The 22,686-nt window shown below is 37.4% G+C and overlaps 1 protein-coding gene across 5 annotated transcripts in view; it reads right to left on the minus strand.

Moving 5' to 3' along the window:
• Positions 1-74: 74 nt before the first annotated feature.
• LOC110558290 (protein FRA10AC1 homolog) overlaps positions 75-22,686 on the minus strand; it is a 33,513-nt gene continuing 10,901 nt past the window's right edge. For all 5 annotated transcript variants that reach the window (XM_021653109.2, XM_021653108.2, XM_021653107.2 and 2 more), the window contains 8 exons: positions 22,393-22,477; positions 18,524-18,569; positions 15,811-15,924; positions 12,847-12,889; positions 9,906-10,024; positions 6,737-6,775; positions 1,400-1,478; positions 75-391 (listed from right to left, as the gene is read on the minus strand). In XM_021653109.2, the coding sequence (XP_021508784.1) occupies positions 349-391; positions 1,400-1,478; positions 6,737-6,775; positions 9,906-10,024; positions 12,847-12,889; positions 15,811-15,924; positions 18,524-18,569; positions 22,393-22,477 (568 nt within the window). In that variant the 3' untranslated portion in view covers positions 75-348. The remainder of the gene's footprint in view (positions 392-1,399; positions 1,479-6,736; positions 6,776-9,905; positions 10,025-12,846; positions 12,890-15,810; positions 15,925-18,523; positions 18,570-22,392; positions 22,478-22,686) is intronic.

The raw sequence follows: 22,686 nt of genomic DNA on the forward strand, positions 1-22,686 counted from the left end.
CAGAAGCCTGGGGAGCAGTCATGAGTGAATTAATAACAATTATTTAATAAAAGAAAAAACTCTGACACTAATCATTTTAAAATAAAACACTAAATAATTTATTTACAGCTTAATGCCAAGCACTCCATGTTCAAATGACACTTCAAAAGTTTATCATATACTGGAAAGCTGGGGGCAAAACAGGTTTTTAGATAACCAACTGAGAAGATACACAAGTGAAGAAGAAAGTGTCAGAGACAGCCCCCGTATCTCTGAAGTATCTGTCCTATCGGCTGCCCAGACTCAATGGCACAGAAGAGAGTGTCAGAGTGTCTTTCCTCACCAAGGAATGTGGCTCTCTCTCCCGGCTCACAGAAACAAGTCCTGAAAATAATCATCAAATTCTTCTTCCCTATCAAAAAGAGTACAAATATTGATTATAATAAAATAATAAAAATTAAATTTAAAACAATGAAGAGTAAAAAATTAAATGATACATTATATGAAACTAATAAAAATAAAATACTTTCACTCAGTTATAGTAGCTGATTATTCTGTATACCAGTATGTTTTCATAACTCAAATAATTTTAGTCTCTAAACAATCATATCTAGTCTCAAAATGGTTAAAATTGGAATATTTTACATGCTGGTATCATTCTTAAAACCCCTCAGTTTTTTTTGAAATCCTTTGTAAAACATCACTGCTTCTCTTTGTTTTGGTTGACTATTTCAAATTATAATCTGCTTAAGAAACACACAAAACAGAAACTATGTTTAAAAAAAACAAACAAGTCTTACTCCCAGGAGTGTGAGGACATTTGCTAAGGCCACAGTGCTCTATCCTTCTGAGGATAGTAAATACCTATTTTTAATACTTCGTAGAGGTTATATCTAAAAGAACAGAACTTTGAGGGGACACTACACTCCATATAACCTGTCAAATACAGTGAGAAGGATCAGGTGTTAAAGATCGTCAGTGTTTGCGGCCAGCCTCAAACAGCCAAGCAGCTCAGGCTTTGAAGTCAGCTGTGGCAGAGCAAGCGCTTTGAGTCATCTCTGTTTTTGGGAGGCTGGGATGACTGTTGGCAAGGATTTCTCTACACCTGCATAAATTCAAGCAGTGCCTCAGCGTGGGTTATGAGAATGTGATGTCATGGGACAGGCTGTCCTAGATGCAACTGAATAGCCCTCTCAGAAGGAATCCAAACAATAACAGAGGGATGTCTGGACCCATTGGCTGTTTGCAGTCCAAAACAATGGCTAGTAATGAACTTTCACCTTACCAGGGCAGGGAGTCTTTGGTACTAAATAAACATTCACAGCATTAAATATTTTCATTAACTGTTATCAAGAACAGCAGTATCCATGGCCTCCTAAGCTGATGACAGAATGGAGCATTTGTGAATCTCAGCACTTACTGTGACTTTTCGTCTGTCTCTGGCAGCGGTCCTTTCCAGAGCTCAGATTCTGAAGCACTATCTTCCTCATCAGTGTTTCCTGCTCATTTAGAAGAAATGTTGTCATTGTTTTTAACATAACACATTTTGAATCATTTACCAGTGCCAACTAAATTAACTATGAATTTAAAAGCAATTTAGTTTCAACTTTTATGATTCCCTAAAATTCAAATTATTCCTCCAGATACAATTAAAAATTATAAGAAATACAAGATATAATTAATTAAAAATATAAGAAAAACTAATGTCTTATGAACAACTTTCCCATGTTACACTGAACTAAAGTAGATCTGATCATACAACAGAAATGAAATGAATATTTGTGAAGAGAACATATGTACATTAAGACCAACTCTCATAATAGCCACCAGCGAGGAATCACTTACTGGTGTAATTATATCAGGAAAAAGTTTGTCTGCCTAATACTACATTATCCAATGTTTAATAAATTTTAGTTGAGTATGAGGTGATTCACTTGAGGTCTATTTTGTTGTATTTTTAAAATAGAAATATATTATTTTTACTGATTATTTTACTGATGCTCACTATCTAAAATAAAAACAATTTGGAAATGTTTAACTCCTAAGGAAAAGTTATCCTAAGCCACAGGTAATACAATCACTAAGTTTCATTGACCCTTAAAAACTTATGATAAATAAGCTTACATGCATGTATATAACAAAAAGCATTTTAATAAATTGAACTATGTTGTGCATATTTTCTGTAACTGTAAAATATTTGAGCTAGCATAGTTTTCCTTGACAATACATATACATATTTTAAATGTTTTTATAAGATTTATTTTTAGAATTTATTTTTATTTTTAATGATGGATGCATGTCTACAGGGGTCTACAGGGGTCTGAGGTGTCAGATCTCTCAACAAAGGCACTTGGAACTGAACTTGGGTCCTCTGCAAGACCAGTAGGTGCTTTCTACCATCTACCTAGCTCCACTTATCTAGAATCTGATTAACCAGTCCTTAATTCCTGATTGGTGGAGATTTAGGGTATCTTCTTTTTTCTTTTTATTGGGGGGAAGTCTACTGATTAAACCCAGGGTCTTAAACATGCTGACAAGGGCTCCATAGTAGGCCCACAGTCCAGCCGAGCTGTTTTTCTTGTTGCACAGTGTGCATTTCTGTCCCCACTTATCTGAGGTGCTTATCTATTCCAAATAAAATATTTAATTCCAAACGCAGCATCACTGGCCACCACACGTCACTCTAATACCGGTTACAGGGCCAGGTTTTCCTTCAGGAGAAAGGTTATAGGTTCCATTCTTCCTAACAATGTCTGAGTAAGCCTCTTTCTTCTCAGAACAGGCTTTTCTAACTACAGTAATAAGCATTATTCTTACAAAATGTCTGACATATTTTTCATAATGTAATTGCATAGAGTCACAACAGAAGCTCAATTTTTATGTGCTCGTCCTAACCTAATGTGCTCTTTACAAACCTTAACTTATACAACTCCCATATGATTAAAAGAAAAGACGCTAAATCAAGAATGATATTGTAAGAGATAATTGCCTTGTAGAGGTAACATGAGTTCTGACTCAACTTGGATTTGGCTTGGTGGTACAGAACGTCCCTCAGTTCAGCACAGAACAAAAATAAAGCAGCATTGATTTGCCACGGTGGTTCTAGCCTTTTACCTGCTGGACTCTGATCCTTCAATCAATATGTATGCCTGAACTTTGATACTAACTGAATCTGTTGTGGCACCAATTTTAACAAATAGCAGGGGGAGGGTGCTGTCTAATGAGCTATGCACACTGATGACGAAACTATAAAGTCTTGGAGGAAGATTCCTATTCCGTGACAGCCATCACTACAGTTCCCAGTGTCCTGAACTAAATCTTCCACTCAGCAAGATAAGAAAGAATAGAAAATCTGATTATGCCCAATAAGTTATCCCTATGGCATTATTTTTAAGATGTTAGAGAACAGAACCCATGTGGCCTTTAAAAACAAGCACTGATTGTGAAACGTCTTACACTAGGAACTGCTCTGTTGTTTACCCTGTTTACTTGTGGAATACTTTCCACAAGTCAGTTTTCTTACAGTCCTCTATAGTGTCTGTGTGTATGGTGTGTACAGGTATAGGATGTATGTACATACATGGAGGCCAAAGATCACCTTCCAGTGTTGTTCCTTAGGTGTTGTCTACCTTGTTTTTGAGAAGCAGTCTTTCACTGGCCTTGAACTCAGTAAACAGGTGAAGCTGGCTGACAGAGAGCTGCCAGTCTTCCTCTCCCCAGCACTAGGATTGAAGGTGTATGCTTCCCATTTGGACCATTTATTTTACACTTAGTTATGTACATGTGCATGCAGGTGTGCACACGCAGGACAGTGCGGAGGCCAGACAACAGGCTGTACAAGTCAGTTCTTTCCCACTCCACACGAGCTCCAGCAACTAAAGCTGTCAGGTTTGGTGGCAAGCACCTTCACCACTGAGCTGACCTTGGCCCAGTTTTTAATGTGGGCTGTGAGCACTGAATGTCATTTCTCTTGCTTTCATGGAAGCACTGTACCAAGAGAACCATTGCCCCATCCCTGAGCATTTCTGATACCAGGTAATGAAAGCTTACTTTTTAAAAGTTAAATCATCTTTAAGTAAATCCTCTGAAAGAGTATATATTGAAAAAGTGGACAAATTACCTCAGAATCAAATCTATGAAACTAGACTAAAGGGTCTGTGAAGTTCCTTCCTCCCTAGAGTCTAAAACTTCCTGGTTCCCTGAGGGTGAGAGTCACTACAATACTGTTACAAGTACAACCACTGGCCTGGGGTGAGCAAAAAATACTGCTGAGGATGACAATACACCATGACCTTACACCATCCCTGTCAAGTCCCTGCAGTAATCATGGGCAAGAACTGGAATAACCTGTAGTTGTTTTCTTCACTTTTGCTTTGTGTGCATGTGTATGTTTGTGTGTCTATGGCAGATGTAATGTGAACATGCCACCATGCATGTGTGCAGGTCAGAGAACATGAGTTCCAAGGATCAAACCCAGATCATTAGGTTTTATCTGCTGATATGAGCTACAACCTGCTGCTCTACTGTCTCTGCAGTCTTTTCATTCATTATAACACTTCCAGTAACAAGCAGTGTCTGATTTGTCTTCTGAGACATCTCACTTCCTCTATTCCTTTTGTCAGAGAATTCCAAGTGAGTTTTCCTTAAACTGAGGCAAAACTGTTTTCAGGCCACTTTTATCTATAGACTCTAGTTCTGTGAACCAATCACCAAAAATAAACCTCCCTCCGAACACTCCAATTTCTATGTCCTCATCCTCACTCTCACTCCTTCACCTTTCTCCAAACTAAACATCTGTAGTTGTGCCAACATTCTTCCATGGCACAATTTCAGTTCTACAGCACACTGGCTGCTCTGAGTTTGATCTGCTCAAGCCTTCCATTTAGTGTACAGTGCTTAAATGCTTTGGGTTCTCCCAAATGCCTCCACTTTGTGGATATTATATGATAACTAAAAAACACTGAAGAAATGGTGAATGTCTCTAATAACTGTAATAAATGACGGGTATTAACTTTTGATCAGTTCTAGAGAGTAAATACAGACTCTGTTTAATGTCTGGCAGTTTTCTTTTTGCTGGCATTGCAACAGAGCTACAGGTTATCAAGGACTTCTCTGTGTGAGACACAGACTTTGTGTTTTCTTTTGACAATAATTCAATAAAGCTGGCCTATATACACACATTCTGCAAAAGAAGCAAGACATGGACAGATCAAACATTTAAGACAGATCTATCTATCTATCTATCTATCTATCTATCTATCTATCTACCTACCTACCTACCTCCCTACCTATCATCTATCTAATTGTCAAAATTACAATGTAAACAATAGGCTTCCATTTGACTCACCCATAATGAACAGTTATTTTGATAGTAAGAGCAAATGACACTGAGTTGGAGACTATAAACTTATATCTAACCCTATCTTTGACATTAACTATTTAGTATTGATAATACCCTTGAGTTCTCTGGTTCTCAGGGTATCTAACGAATAGCCTAGAGCTTAATGCAATACAAATGGATGTCCTCTAACTGGGCACAATGGCATATAATTCTAGAAATATGGGCAACTGAGACAGAAGGATTATGAATTCAAGAATAGATTGACCTTATCTCAATATATATATATATGTACATTATTTTTTTTAAATAATAAAAATAAAACTTCTACAAATGGAGGGAAGGAACAGCACTGGAAAGTTGGCTCAGTGGTAAGGAGTGAGTACCACTCTTTCCGAGAACTTGAGTTTAGTTCCCAGCACCCACACTGAGCAGCTCACCACCATCTGTAACTCCAGCTCCAAGAGAACCAATGCCCTTTTCTGTACTTCAATGGCACTGGTACTCAGGTAGGTATACTCACACATATAATTTAACAAATAATAAAAAGAAACCTTTACAATTTAAAAAATAATAGTTTTTTTCAATCACAGAGTCTAAAAAAGAGGCTAAAAAAGAATGAATGTCCTCTTTTCTAATCCTACAGGAGAGTCTTCTCTCAAAGCTGCCAAGAAAAAGCTAAATAAGCACTGTGATCTCTTTATTATTTCAAAAGGGCATTATTCATTCTGCTGGCAATCCCATTACTGGCTATGGCTATGGAAGAACCAGTGACACAGTTGTGGTATGCCTTTGCAGTCATGTGACATGCTTTGGTAAAGGAATACAATTTTGCCTCTACCTTTATATTGCTAGTCTATCTTGTTTCCCATTATTCTTATATCACTAATTTTAAAGCAACCTTACATACTTTTGTAAGCCATTGTGAACACTTTGAGAAGCATTTCATGGGAAATACAGAATTTATAGCAATTATTCAGTAAAATCAATGAAAACAAAACTAAAGCACATTCACTGCAACAGCTTCTCACAAGAGACCCACACTCCATGTGTCTAATCCAAGCCACCACAGGGACACTCAGATTCATGTAAACTAAGCAATTTTCTTTAAGTCTTAACTCTCTTTCCTTTCCCATTCCAACCCTATCCCTATTTCTCTTCCTGTGTATTGTACAATGTGAAACTCAAATGTATATTCATGATGTTTACTGAAGAAAACATTCTGATATGTTCTATAATTACGTAAGAAACTTTTAATTATGTTTAGTTGAAGAGTAAATATTTACTTTTTGTCCTTTATGATTCTTCTCACGTACAAAAACAAATACAATTCATATCAGAGCAGGATACACATAAATTAAAAAATAAAACTAAATTATAAATGCTTTGAATCTATATATTTCTAAGTGTGATACTTACTGTTGCTAGATTCTTCTGAATTTTTTGAGGATGACTGTCCTGAAAAGAAAACAACATAATTTTACCAAGCATCATCTTCAAGTGGTATTGATAGTTGTAGCTAAAACCATAAATTCTTCCCAAATTTGGTTTTCTTATCCTAAAATAAGAAAGGAAGGAATGAAACAAGCAAGCAAAAAGAAAAAAGAAGTCCTTCAACTACTTCCTAATCCTTCAGGTCCTTCAGTCTTAGCTCCTCAATTAAAATGTTAGGTCCTTTTAGATAGAGATCGTCTTACATGTTCACAGAGCTTGGGATAGCTAACTTAAAATTTAAAAACTGAAAGCCTATGAAAAAATCTCACTTCATAGTTTATATAATAATAATAATAATAATAATAATAAATTTATTTTACTTTGTGGAGATGTTCAGCCTTTTCACTGAACACAGTTTACATATTTTTATTTTCCACAGAATTTTTTCAAGGCCATACGCAAGGAGAAATGGGAAGTGGTGAGGAGTTAGGGCTTCTCCCTTCCATATGACAAGTGCTCCACCACTGAGCCACATCCCCAGCCAACTTTGTCCGCAGTCATATGCGAGTATTAAAGAAATTTTGTCAAAAAAAGTTAAAAATTTCATCTTTGCAATAATTATTGAGAAAGATAAGAAGCAAAATATACAGAAGATCTATTGGTGTGTGTATATATTGTATTAAATATATACATATCTGCATATATTTGCATACATGTATATATGTAATATATATATACATATAAAATACTATTACATAATACATATATTATATAATGGCCTAAAACTCACATAGAGCTTGCCTGCTCCTTTCTCCCAAGAGTTGGGACTAAAAGTGTGCACCACCACCACCACCTGGCATATATTTTAAATTACCACTCTATTCTGGATGGCGATAAAACAAAAAAGTATAAATGGCAAAACAACACCCCAACAAAACTCGATGACGGGGCCAAAAAGCCCGAGTTTCTATCTTTTAGAGGCTAAAGTGGGTACGAGAAGTGCAGGGTAAGACAAAGAAATGTGTTCAATGGGATTCTGAAAAGTAGGTGGAAAGGTTGGGCTTACCCTGCAAGCCCACTGACGTAAGTAGAAGCACAGTGGGAAAGTGCAGGCTGGGGCCAAATGTTAAGGAAAACCTGCTGGCAATCACTACCGTCTGACATGCGCAGGTTATGCAGGTTACTGTGGTGGGAGTGGTTCCTCTTCCCTGCAAGGCTGAAGCACATACCACAGGGCACAGCCTCTCGTATGCTTGTCTGTGTGTGAGGACCCACAGACCACAGGGGTCCCAGACAGTGGCTTCAGACCAACTGACAGCTGATCACTGCTGGCTAGGGCACTGAAATTTGAAAAGCAAAACTGTAGAACATCTTTCTAATTATGATTCTAGGACAGACTTCTGGAATTTCTTAAACTATGAGAATTCACTGATTCCTTTCACCTATTGTCTGGCAAATGCCTATGGTCTTAGCAACTGGAGATGAGTTAAATGGGCATGCAATCCCTTCTCTCACAGAAAGTCAATTATTTCAAGAGTCTTGTGAATTTCTAAACAAGTTCAGGGTGCGCTTAGAATGTATAATAAGGATCTAATCTGTTTGGGGGAAGTGAGATAGACATTACTAAGAAGGGCCTAAAAGGGCCTTTCCAATTGAGCTGAAGTGAAACGTGAAAGGTGAAGTAGCTGAGAGAAAGGGAAATGGGGAGAAAAGATATTGAATCTTTGGCTAAGAAACTGTTTCTATACCTAAGTATTTTGTTCTTCCTTATTTGCAAAAGCAAACCACAATAATAGAGCTTCAAACCACAAAATCAATAGATTCAAACACAAGCTAATGATTTGTCTCCGTTTTCTCTCTCCAAATTCATTCTGCCATGCAGCATTCAGCTTCTACCCAGCCACTCACTCACTCAGCACCTTCCATGATGGTAACATGAAGGTATAAAGTGTATGTCTCACATAAGCAGGCAAGGGATGTCTAGGGATTAAACCAGGAGTGTCAACTGTCCAGATACAACTATGATGTTTAATCATTATTAAAGTTTACACCAAATTAAAAAGGTCTAGGTAGAGATGAGCTAGCTCTTCCTTAATTTAGAATAAGCCATGATTACATGGTATGGTTACAATAAAAAAGATAACAATATCACTAATGCAATGATAGATATAACCAAATTTTCAAATGGCATATTATTGTATATACTAGAATAAGTACAAATTTTTAAACCCAGATGATATGTTCACATTTATTAACTTATTAATTGATATTTACTTTCAAGTTATGAAGTAATTTAGACATGAAAAGGCTTTCAGCTTCAAATGACAGTTCTTAATAAACAGGAAAAGAGCGGTTCTTCTCCTAACAGTTCGTCCACCCACTCCTCCAGTATATGGGACTTTGAACTACATACTTTAACTGCATGGCCACTACATACTTTAACTGCATGGCCACCACGATATGCAAGAAAAAAATGCATAGAAGAATGTACCTTTCTAGAGCAAGGGAGCCCTCTCCTGTCCAGATATTATAGCAACGTTGGGTTACATTTAGTTCACTCGTGCCCACCTTGTTTCAAGTTTGACTCAGTAGAAGTCATAGTCAATTAACTCCTGCTGCTGCTGAAAAAGCAACTGGAAGTAACCTTCATAACAGCTAATTACATGAAAGGCATTAGTCAAATTGCTTAATAAATTATCTAAATCTTTCTCATAATCCTGTAAGATAGCTTCTGTAATCATGATTTGAGATTGAATGACAGCCTGAAAAACTGCTCTGCATTTCTCAGAAGGCCATCACATTCTCATTTGACTTTTCTCAAACTTGACAAATGTGAAGGTAGGTGATCACATTACCCTAGCATGCACGGAGAAAATAAGCTCAAGAGTCACTGTCTTATCCAAATAACAAGGCTTGGATATGGCAGGAACTGAACACTGTTTGCAGTGTTTCATAATATTATAGAATATGCCCCAAAGGAATAAAAATCAATTTGTTCTTTAAAATCCTATTAAACTCACATCTGAATTCTTGGCCACTTTCCTCTCACTTGCTATAAAATAAAGTTCTAAATGCATCCCCAGCTAGAGTCTCATTTTCACTGCAGTAGACTACATTTCATACTCAGAATGAGGAGCTCTTAGTCCTCTTTTACCTTCATTCTTCCCCTTGGAGGCCTCCTCCTCTGAAGATGATCTGGATTTCTTATAAGGTGACTCATCACACTCGGTCTTGCTTTTAGCCTTTCTTTTTTTTGACTTGATTTCTTTTCTCCTTTATGTTAAAGAACATAATATTGAAGTTAATTTTTCCAACCAATTTCATAAAAAAATCCAATGAACTTTTTTTATAATTTTTATTTTTTTATATTAATCACAGGTTATTCACTTTGTATCCCAGCTGTAGCCCACTCCTTCATTCCCTCCCAATCCCACCCTCCCTCCCTCATCTCCTCCCTGCCCTTTTCCAAATCCACTGATGGGGAGGTCCTCCTCCCCTTCCATCTGACCCTTGATTATCAGGTTTCTTCAGGACTGGTTGCAATGTCCTCCTCTGTGACCTAGCAAGGCTGCTCCTCCCTCGGGTGTTGGTGGGGAGAGGTTTGGTCAAAGAGCCAGCCATTGAGTTCATGTCAGAAATATTCCCTGTTACCCTTACTAGGCTACCCACTTGGATACTGAGCTACCATGGGCTACATCTGAGCAGGGGTTCTAGGTTATATCCATACATGGTCCTTGGTTGGAAAAACAGTCTCATAGAAGACCCCTGTGCCCTGATATATTTGGTCCTTACTACTAAGCAATTAAAAACAAGGAAATAATGAAATCTGCAGGCAAATGGTGGGATCTAGAAAAAAATCATCCTGAGTGAGGTATCCCAGGAGCAGAAAGACACACACGGTATATACTCATTTATAAGTGGGTACTAAACCTATAAGATAGGATAAACATACTAAAATCTATACAACTAAAGAAGCTAAACAAGAAAGAGGACCCGGGTAAGATGATCAATCCTCACTTAGAAAGACAAATGGGATAGACACTGGAAGTAGGAGAAAACAAGTAAGAGGAGCCTACCGCAGAGGGACTCTGAAAGACTCTACCTAGCAGTGTCAAAGCAGATGCTGAGACTCATAGCCAAACCTTCAGCAGAGTGCAGGGAATCTTATGAAAGAAGGGGGAGTTAGTACGACCTGGAGAGGACAGGAGCTTCACAAGGACCAAGTATATCAGGGAACTTTAAAAAAGTTAAACTACATGTAATTTATAGAAAAAGGAACCTTGAGAGAGTATGCACATTCTTTTGTTTTGTTTGAAATAATGTTTCTCCATGTAACCTTAGCTGCCCTGGAACTCACACTGTAAACCAGGCTGGCCTCAAACTCACAAAGATACACCTGACTCTGCCTCCTGGGTGCTGGGATCAAAGGTGTGTGCCATTACCGACAGGCTAGAGTACGTAAATAGTTTAAGTTAATATACAAACTAAGATAATTCTGTAAAATAATAAAGCTAAACAGAGACCAAAAACTGTTTTGTAAGTTCTCTATGTAAACTAGTAAATCTGAGTTTTATTCAATCCTTTTTATGTCCATTCCCTTTCCCAAAAAATAACTCATATCCCCGGAGCACTGAGAAGCAAGCGAGAAGCAAGTGCTGGGATAGGTCTAAGCCACAGTCAGAGGATGCTCTCCTCTTGGAATAAAGACTATAGTAAAAGTATCCTATAGTAGAGATAGAAAATGCTTATTTTTAACTCATATGTCAATGCAGACAACTTATAATTTGCCTTCTTATTGCTCTGGCTTTACCTCTTCTAGGCCAGATTTACAATTTGGTCAGTACAATAGGTAAAATGCAATTAATTTTAATTGCTTAAGAAGCACAAGAAAACCGCTCTCAAATATGTATTCAACAGACTTCTGATTAAAGCACCCATGCAGTTAACCATGTGTTCTTTTATCAAAGTCTTCTCAATTTGAAAATAACACTGAAAAGGGAACGTCACAAAATACCTCCAGTATCCCTCAGCATCACTGACAGAGAGAGGAAATTAAGGTTGAGGCTATTACTCAAGTAACAAAAAAAATCCTGCTTATTTTAAGAAATTATTATTTATCTGTAGCAGCTAAAACACTATGTAGACATGTTTATAATAAACTGATCTGAAGCCAGGTGTGGTGGCATATACCTATAACTCCAGAACTCAAGAGGATGAAACAGGAGAATCATACATTTGAGGCTAGCCTCAGGTACATTATGAGTTGAAGGCTAGCCTGCCTCAAAAACAAAACAAACAAACAAAAAATGACAACAATAAGCAAATAACAAAACCACGACAATGATCTCACATGAACGGCATGGTACAGGCCAGTGGTACTAACTCACTCAATTTAGCAGACACATTCCAAATGACTTAATAGGAGCCTGCTTTTACCAGTGTCACTGTTATCACTGAGGCAATCTAGTTCACTGTCTGTTTTAAAGTCACAAAAGTGACTGGAGAGATGGTTCAGTAGGGAAGAGTCTACAGTGCAAACATGAGGATTTGAATTTGCATCCCAAGAGTCCATGTAAATGTCAGGTGACTATCCTCACCAATAAGCTCAGTGCTTAGGGGCAGGAAGGTGGAGACCAGAGGCAGGAGGATCTCTATGGTTTGCCAGCCAGGCTAGTCAAAAATGGCATACTCCAGGTTCAATGAGACCTTAAGTACTCATTTAATGCTGAGAAAGTCAGAAAGGATAGCACTCAATGTCCTTCTCTGACTTCCAAAGAAACCCAAGAATGTAAGCACACACCATTCTATGTAGCCAGCTTTCAGACATCATTTCTGAGACTATTACAGTGTTTGGCCATTGGCTCCAAACTAACAACTCTTCTAAACGGCAACTATTGCTCCACACAGACCTTCACACAGAAACTTGCTTGGCTCCGCCGGGGCAGACTGAATCTCCAGTTCCATGGATCACATAATGGTGCTTTATTTTCTAAACAATGATCAAATCCAGACTGAGATTCAGATACTCAATACAACAAAATGAGTATGGCCCAAGTTACTAAACATCAAAAATGATATTTTAAAAGAAAAATTACCTGTGATGAAAATTTAATTTAAAGGAACATTCTTGGCATAATCCTAAAAGAGAAAAAAATACACCACTGAGCTTCTGAATCTGTGTAATTATATTGCTTCTCTATGTTAATTATAATTTCTTATGTTCTTTATACCCTTTATTATATATAAGAAATAATATGAAGAAAATAATCTCAAATGATTATTACACCTCAAAATGATATTACAATGTCTAAGGACTGAAAATATTTTTTAAATACTTTGCTTTTAAATTTTTTCATAGAATATATTTTGATCATGTTCTTTTTCCTCCCTCAATTCCTCCAAGATTTCCCATCCCTACCGACCCCATTTCATATTTTCTCTTTTGAAAAAGAAGTATCACTCCATTGAAGAAAATGGATTTTTCCCTTTCCCAGCAGCTATCAATTACAAATAGCTTCCTGGTTAGGGTTAGGACTTTGCACCCACTTCCCCAGGTTGGTGCTGGGTTCTATCTGGTTTGAATTTGTACTGGTCATAAGTGTGCTGTCTTTGTGAGTTAATATATGTATCAGCCCTACTGGAGCTGGAAAAAGATACTTCAGAAAAAATGTTTTTCATTGTGTTTCATAGGCAGAGTTAGTACCTGACATCAAAAATACCTTTTAATACATTAACATGATATAATAATATGCATATAATAACAATAATAATTATTACTTGGGTTTAGCCATCTCCTCTGAAGTACTCAAAAATTTTCAAATAAAAAAAAGAATCTTCAAATGCTTCCACTATCATGACCTCTTCTCTTCCCTAATCTCATTCCAAACCGCTGACATTTCCAGAAGGCACTTCTAAAAGGAACCCAGGAACCAGTCTGTGCTGACAGCACATGGGTAACTGATTGTTTCTATCAGGAGTGGAAAGAAAACTAAAGATTTATTAACGAGCCAGAAAAAGTTGATGTCCGTAACAGTAAAGAAGGAGGGAAGCATCTGAAAGATGAAAACTAACTTTAAAAGAGAAAAGTGTACTGCTGTAAAGCACGGTTACAGGAAACTGCTGTCTGCTGGCACGCTCCAGGTTCACGGGGTCATGCTAAGAGAGTCAGAGAGCACAACACTCAAAGCAACGCTTATCTCTAAACTTCTCCTTTCTTCAAAAAGGTTGTATGCATGGGTGTTTTTGTCTACACATATGTCTGACCATGTGCATATATGATGCTAACTGTGGAGGTCTAAAGAGGGCACTGGATCCCCTGGAACTGGAGTTACAGATGGTTTTAAATCATCATGTGGCTGCTGGGAATCAAACCCGGGTCCTCTGGAAGAGCAGCCAGTGCTCTTGACCTCGGAGCCATTTCTCCAGCCCTACTACACATATTCTGAATTATACTTTATCTATTTTGTGGCAAGGGACTCGTGCATCACAGCTGAGTATATGGGACATCAAAGAACAAGTTACAGAGCCAGTTGTCACCTTCCACAATATGGGTTCCAGGGAATAAATTAAGTTGTCCAGCTTGATGGCAGGTGCCTTTACCCACTGACCCATCTCTATACTTTTAAACAGTCCTGACTAGTACTGCTGATGTTAGTTGTCCATCAGGACCAAAAGGTAAGGCTCTAATGAGGATGCTATATGCCTTGATTGTGTGAGAAACAAAGCTGAAATAGGGACAGAAGCTTCCTCTCTACAAGCTAGGTCTCATAGTGCTGGATGGTACTATGTAGGTTAAGAGAGAATTGTCATCAATGGTCTTACTCCATTACAGTGAATCCTTCATGCTACTCAAACCATCTTCCTGGCAAGATGTGCTCACTGATGTGATACTGGCATGACTGTTATGGGGTGAACAATTGATTTTGGATAGTATTTAAGGCTCACACTACAGGAGGAAATGCACATGTATTGTAAATCTTACTGTAAATCAGGAGCCTGTGGCTGTTTCTAGTAGGGAAGTAATTGCTATTGTTTTCCTAAATAGACTGGTGTGCTTGTCAAATTGTCTTCTAACTGCTTAGAATAATGTTATGGTCAACTTTTTTTGCAGTGGGAGACTATTACTGCAGACTCATAACTGGTCACAGTGCCGAGAATACTGGCTGTTGAATGCTCAGCTCTAAACAGGGCACCTATATTACGCTCCCCCACCCCCCAGGCTTGAAAAACATACCCAATGAGAAAGCAGGAAAGAAAGAGAACGAGATATTGCACAGCATGTTGTGTGACGCTGTCCCCTGAGCATGACATAACTACTACACTCCTGAACTCTCAGCAGCTACAATCTCTTGTACAGTGATGTGCAGACAAATAAATGCATGAACATTCCATCATTGTCAGGGTGGGGGAGACTCATGAGCATCTGCACCTTCCTGAAGATTTCCTCAGTGGTATAGCCACTGGTGAGTATTGTCCATGTTCTTACAAATAATCCTTCATCATGCTCTTTATGTAACCCTAACTATAGCTATTGGGTTACAAAAAAAGAAAAAATAATAATAAAAAGACATGGAGGGTAAAAGGACTAATGAAGAATATATACAGGCATAAAAATGTCACAGTGAAACCTATCATTAAGTAAAATTAATATGCTAAGTAAAAACCTTCTTTAAAAGAATACTTTCTCAAAATGTTCACTCACTGTCAAAGAGAAAATGTATTTACTGTCACCACCACGATACGGCTACACAATCAGACATAAGGTTTACCTTGCCTTTTCTTAGACTGTTACTTAGATACATAATCTAGTATCATTCTCAAGCTGTGACATCCTCACTCTACAAGTTACCAGCTGAAGTTTGACATAAGAATTATTTTATCAAAGTGCTACCATAATGCTAAAAACTTTAGGTTCAAAATTTATTTGAGGTATTAGGGAAAAAGAATACTTTCAGAAAAACATATTAACCCTTTTAAAATTGAATTGTAAATAGGCTACAGTCCCAAAATAAAGATAACCTTGGAAAAAAATAACAATACGTCCACTAAACACAACTTACTTAATTTAACAAGTGCATTTCTCTTTTCACCATGCTCAATATAACCAAAGTTAACTTCCCAGCTCTTCAAGCCTTCTTTTTCATCACAGCACTTATTTCCACAAAAAAACTGACCTGCAAAAGGAAAGCACTATCAGCCATTGTACATGATATGATTTGCCTGCAAACCTATTATTTCTAATATTTTCTTTTAAAAATGGTAAAATAGGGGTTGGGGGTTTAGTTCAGTGGTAGAGTGCTTGCCTAGCAAGTGCAAGGCCCTGGGTTCAGTCCTCAGCTCTGGAAAAAAAAATGGTAAAATAATTGTAACAAATATAACAAACTCAGCATTAAAGATAACTGACCACCATAACTATAGCATGCATATATCTAAGTATGAAGTCAAAGGGATTTTTTTTTTCTTTTGCAATGGGAACTGAACCCAGGGTCTTACAATGCAAAGCATTTGCTTTACCACTAAGCCAATCCCAGGTCTTTTTAAAAAAAAAATTATTATTATTATTTCTTGCTTGCTTGCTACATTACCTAGGCTGGCCTAGAACTTGTTCTACAGAACTTACAAACATCCTGTAGCCACGAGACTATGCCACCAGCCTTGGCTGAAGAACTCTTGAAACAAAACAACACTCACAGAATTCCTGGTGATAAACTGTTTATTTAAATAGAATTTTAGTGAGTCCATATTAGAGAATCTCACTTTGGAAAGTGAAAATATTAAGTGTACTCACTAAAACCCTAAAAGGAGAGATCATTTCCTAAAATATATGATCTTAGATGTGAGTTCTTTCAGTATTCAACTGCAATGTTAAAGTTAATGGTTCCAAGTATTATTACATCATTTACTTAAAATTCTAACAAAAATGTTCATGAAAAACATTTTAAAAACTTAAACCTGATTATTTTAACACCCCATTGCTCTATCATAAATATACTAAAAACTAAGAGAGAACAAAAACTAATGATTTGGAGGTGAAGAGACAGCTCAAAATTATCTGTTTTGGTAAAAAAAAAAAAAAGAGAGAGAGAGAGAGAGAGAGAAAGACCAAGAGAGAAATGAAAATTATTTATGCAAAGAACATTTTCCACCAGTTATTTGTACCAAGAGTAACAAATAGAAATCACAAAATCTTTTTCACAAAACACAAAAATCTGCCAGCACCTTAAAGGCTAATTTGTAAATCAGTCTTTTGAAACAGGAGCTATCACATGTAGCCTAGACTAAACTCAAACTTACTATTAGCAGAGGATGACTTGAATTTAAAACACAATTTTTAAACTTTTATTTACATTTGTGTGTATGTGTGTGTGTGCATACGTGTCAGGCTATGGCATGTGCAAGGAAGTCCCAGAGTGACTTTAAAAGTCATCCCAAATGAAGGGCTAATTAAACATGTTCGTTCAGCATGTTCAGTAATGGCTGTTACACAACACTGTTTTCACAGCGCAGCAGCTTGCTCTCTGCTTCCCAACTAGTCCTATTCTTATGAACTCAGAGAATGCCTATCAATTTTTTAAAGGGCGGTTTTATATACTTTCCTAAAAATTCTACTTGACAAAATTAATACAGATATTTTTATTAGTGAAAGACATTTCAGATTTCTCATTATTTTAGGTAAAGATACAAAATAAAACTGACCTTAAAATTTTTTTACATTGCCTTATTTTTTAAATGCCTAATTTTTCAGCTGAGGGTGGGAGAGTGAGGAGGTCGGAGGTGATGTTGGCTGGCTGCATCATGCCTTAAATCCTAGAACTCAGGCGGCACAGGCTAGCAGATCTCTAAACTCCAGAACAGCCAGATTCAAAGAGCAAGTTCCAAGACTGCTAGGCCTATACAGAGAAACCCTGTCTTGAAAAACAAAACCAAAAAAGTTTAGTATTTTGTGGTATGCGTGTGGGGTGGGGTGGGGCGGGGGGGTGCGCGCGTGCTCATGCGTGCATTCCTGTGTGAGTGTGTGTATAGCTTGCATGTGGAGGTCAGAGGACAGCTTCGTTCAGTGAGTTCTTTCCTTTTACTCTAGCTTCCAGGGATCGAACTGAAGTTGCTAAGTTGGCCTGGCAAGTGTCCTTACCCACTGACCACCTCACTGACATGAGAGCTGCTTTAAACTCATTCTCTTTCCTTTTCCTCCACAGTGCCTTCAATCATTCATTTAAATAAAAAAAAAAAAAATCCCTGCCATTTCTATGTGTGCACCTCAGGAATGCCTGGTGCTGGAAGAGGTCAGAAGGGCTTGCAATCCCCTGGAACTGGAGTGCTTTTGACTACCCTGAATGTTTGATCTTTTGATATAAGACTAAATATTTGGGCTCAATCTAGGACTAGTCTGTCTAAAACTTCTATTGAGTTCGCATGTGATATTGACTTCTACCCTTAAAATACTGATTTCTGTTGGAATATAGTACTATCAATATTTTATTATAATTGGTAATCAAGCACTCATTTGTTTCCTGTCATTAAATCTTTAATTCCTATAACATCTTCCACATATCTTCAAATATTCTAAATGCCTAATTCTACAGGAAAAGTCGAGAAAGCATTAAATTCTGATCTTTGCTAATAATATATTTATTAGAAATACATTTTCCCTAATTTTATTTTTATAATAATAATTTATTGTCTACAGCAGAAAAAAATCTCATGGATGATTTCAATTCTATATAACAAAATAAGCTGTGTTATATTAGAAAGTAAAAAAATTTTTGAAGTTACCTTTTCCCGAAATTACTTCTTTTTCTATTCGCCACCTAAATCCAAACTGGTATAAGAAAGTTTATGTTTATATGAAAATAAATGGATATATAAAATTTAAATTACACACACACACACACACACACACACCTAAACATAAAGCCAAGAAGATAAAATTTTCAACCTGAAAAAAGCTTAATTATAAGTGTGATGGCTTTCTCTCTTTTTATAGAAACCTGAGGATACCTCCTGACAATTACCAACCTCTGTTAACAATCACTTTAAAAATACCCTAAAGGTTACAGGTGTCGAGCCAGGGGAACACCTGCATTCATATTTTATGTGTCGTATATGGTACTGACAAGAACAAAGAACTGTGACTATGACCGAGGGCACTACTTTGACATGTTAGTCCTACAGGATTAGTGTACCTAATCCTGGTGGGTTAAGGGGGTTGGAGAGATGGCTCAGCGTGAGAGCCCTGGCTGCTCTTGCAGACAACCGGGTTCAACTCCTAGCACCATGAAGCAGCTCAAGTTTGCTTGCAATTCTAGCTCAGGGGCCCTGACACCTTCTGCCTCCACAGGCACTGCACAGAGGTGGCACACAGATACACATGCAGGCAAAACGGCCATACACATTAAAACAACAAAAGAACAAAATAAGTTCAGATAAAACATTCAATTTCTTGTTAACTTTCCATTTAAGTTTTTAATCATTTATTTCTTAATTTGTCAAATTTATATCTTAAATTCATATGAAGATTCAAAAAATGTCTAAATTTTCTGGTTAAAATGCAAATGAAATTCTCTAAGTCTGTGGAGAAATAACATAGACTGAAAAGTGCTAAAAAAAAAAAAAGAAGTAGTTATGCTTAAGCTTTATATGTGTATAGACTGCGTGCCATTCAACATCTGGGAATATCTATTAAAACACAAAGCCAAATGTATTACTAGCAAGAGTTTCCCAAAACTTTTCTTTCACTCATTAATCTATTTAACAAATATGCTTGCTAAGCAACTACTTGTTGGACTTGGTATTCAAATGAGGATAACAGGCAATTATTAAGTTAATATCTGTTAAATCTCTGAATAGAAAACAGGACCGAAGAAATGGCTCAGCTATTAAGAGGGCTTAGTGCTGTTGCCAGCATCCATGGAGCAGAACACAACCATGCATTTCTCCACAGGAATATGACACTCTCTTCTGGTCTCCACAGGCACAACGCATCCCTGTAGTACACATACATATGTGCAGGCCAACATTGATACACAGAAACAAAAAACAAGTAATCCAATACAACAATAAATCTTTACAAAGCAATACCATCACCAAGAGAGTTACACTCTTATGGGGAATAAGACACTGAACTGTGTCATCCTACCTAACTTCTGTATCCTCATACCCAGTTCTTCTCACTGGATTCAACTGCAGTTACTCACAGGTTGGTCTTGAACCCTACTTCCTATAACACAGATCCCATCAACTTGAATTTTTTGTAAAAGAAAAATACCTTTTGGCTCATTTACGGCAGTGTTTCTCCTCTCTTTCTCTCCCACTTTCTCTCTCTCTCTTGCCTGAATCTAATTTTAGTTGACAGACGAACCTACGTACATTCTCAATTAGGAAAAGTTTTTCAAAGAAACAGGAATGTGGAACAAAGGAAGAGCCACTAGAAGTGCCGTGTCTACTCTAAGAGTAGGCACTGAATTAAGAGCTGGCTAATTCAAAGTGAATGAAGCACTACGTGTGTAAACAAAGCTAAGAGAAAACGCATCCTAAAACTGGAACCGCAGCACAAGTTAAACTTTCTCCAATACTTCAAACATGCTATGTTAGAACACAGACCCATTACATCCCCAAAATATATTCCCTCCAAACTTCCTATTTCTCTCATTTCCACACTCAAACCCCAGTCATATTTGATTTCTTATTAGCACATATCTTCATCTCATATGCAGTTACTCAGCTTATTGTAACAAAACAGAATTTCTATCAAAATTATTCTCCTTAAGACAGTTACATGAGGGGTGCTGGAGAAATGGCTCAGAGGATAAGAGCACTGATTGCTCTTCCCAAAGGTCCTGAGTTCAATTCCCAGCAACCACATGGTGGCTCACAACCATCTAAAACATGAAATCTGGTTCCCTCTTCTGGCGTGCAGGTGTACATGCTAACACACATTGCATAAGTAATAAATAAATAAATCTTTTAAAAAAAAAAGGTTTAAAAAAAAAAAGACAGTCACATGAGGGCATACAATGTGTGTATGGGGTATGCCACAGAGAGGCCAGAAGAGTGCAGTAAGTGTCTTACTTTATCATTCTTTATTTATTCCTTTGAAACAGGGTCTCTCCCTGACCCTCAGGCTAGCAATTTGGGGGGAGGGTGGGGAGGGAGAGTTAAGATGGAGGCCAGCAAGCCCCAGAGATCCTCCTATCTCTGAGCACATCAAGGCTGGTACTGCGGGGGCAGGGAGGTACAGGTGGGAGTGCATGGATGTGCGTGCATGTGTGTGTGTGTGTGTGTGTGTGCATGTGAGTCCCTGGCTTGTTACTTGAGTGCTGAGATCCAAACTCTGGTCCTCAGGTCCAGAGGACTCCTCAGCAAGCACTCACCCACTGAGCCATCTTTCTGGAAATACGATTTAAATAGAGACTTTAAACCCTTTTATTTGTGTGCATCTGTTCTCCACAGCTTTCTTGTTTGGGGGTTTGTCTATTTTGAACCAGGATCGCCCTCAAACTTGCTATGCAGCCTAGGCTGGCCTTGAACTCAACAATCCTGTCACTGTCTGTTAAGTGCTGGGATTACACTCATACACCATCACACCCAACAAGACTGCAGGTTTTTCTGAAGGGCAGTCACTATATAGTGTCCAATGCAATTTGAAAAAAAAAAAAATACTGGAGCATGCCATTAAAAAAAAAAAAAAAACCTATGGCTGAACAGCTACTTTGCCACATGATTCTAGAAAGATGGTATTTCAGACTTGGTTTGCAGTGCAGTAACTGCAAATAACCCCAGTTGTGGTGATTTCAGATCAGTTATGGTAGTTAGGTGGTACAGACAAACGCTATGAACAGCATCCACAACTAACTTATAGGAAACTGACAAGTCTTGGGCTACAGCAACCACATATATCTATAACAGGCTTATGCAAAGTAATTATCAATCCTGTCTGTACAGAACTAGAGAACAACTCACAAACTAAAGACACTAAAAAGAGCAAACTAAATGAAAGAGCAATTCTTAGAGTTTCTACAACTGTTTATAAATACATTTTTTTTTTCCTTAGTAGCATATAAGTATTCACTCATTCCTTTTGACATTTCCAGCTGAGATCATCCACTCTTGGACTAGCTTCTTTAGTTACTATGGAAGTTGAGTTAGAAATAAAAATAGCTTTGATAATAACTACAGATGTAAAGTGGAAATGGAGATCTGCCACTTCTAATTAGCACAGACTGAAAGTTAGTTTTACCAAAATAGAAATTTTATGTAACAAAAGTGCATCTGCCACTCCATAAATGGCAATCAATCAAAAAACTATTGATTTCAAACATGATCTGTGAAATGAGACATCACTGTAGTATTTAATCACTAGAGGCTCAAGTTGAGAGCCAGATGGAATCCAGTTGCCAACTGTGTGTAACATCAGACTTCTCTGGGTGATCTCACCAACGCAAAGCATCCTGTCCTTCAAAAATTCAACAGACCCTTTGTAAACCCCATGACCTCAGAGGTTAAGCAGTCAAAACAATGTTTCAAAGTGCAAGATAACAGATTCAAATGAGTGCCATCGAAGAATAATGTGGGTCATGGTAGTTAATAAAAATTAATGCTGTACTTGAACAAGAGCTCCAACTATAAATACTCATAGGGCATACCTTATTTTCTTTGTATCTACTGAGATCAGCTATGCAGTATTCCTTGAATAATTTATCATAGTATTTCTTTGCAAGTCTCTTCTCCCTAAATCCATAGAAAGTATATATTATTCATTCAGAAACCCAACCACAGTTTGGTACTTGGGAGCAATATCAAGGTAACATATATGATATAAATATTAATGTTAAAAGAGGCCTAATACAGACAGACATGCTGACTGCCTGGACATGAACTGTCCAGAAGCTAGAGGACTTACAGAAATGAGAAAGAGAATTACTTTTCATTTATTACCC

The sequence above is a fragment of the Meriones unguiculatus genome, chromosome 1 (assembly GCF_030254825.1).
Source record: "Meriones unguiculatus strain TT.TT164.6M chromosome 1, Bangor_MerUng_6.1, whole genome shotgun sequence".
Classification (NCBI taxonomy): Eukaryota; Metazoa; Chordata; class Mammalia; order Rodentia; family Muridae; genus Meriones; species Meriones unguiculatus.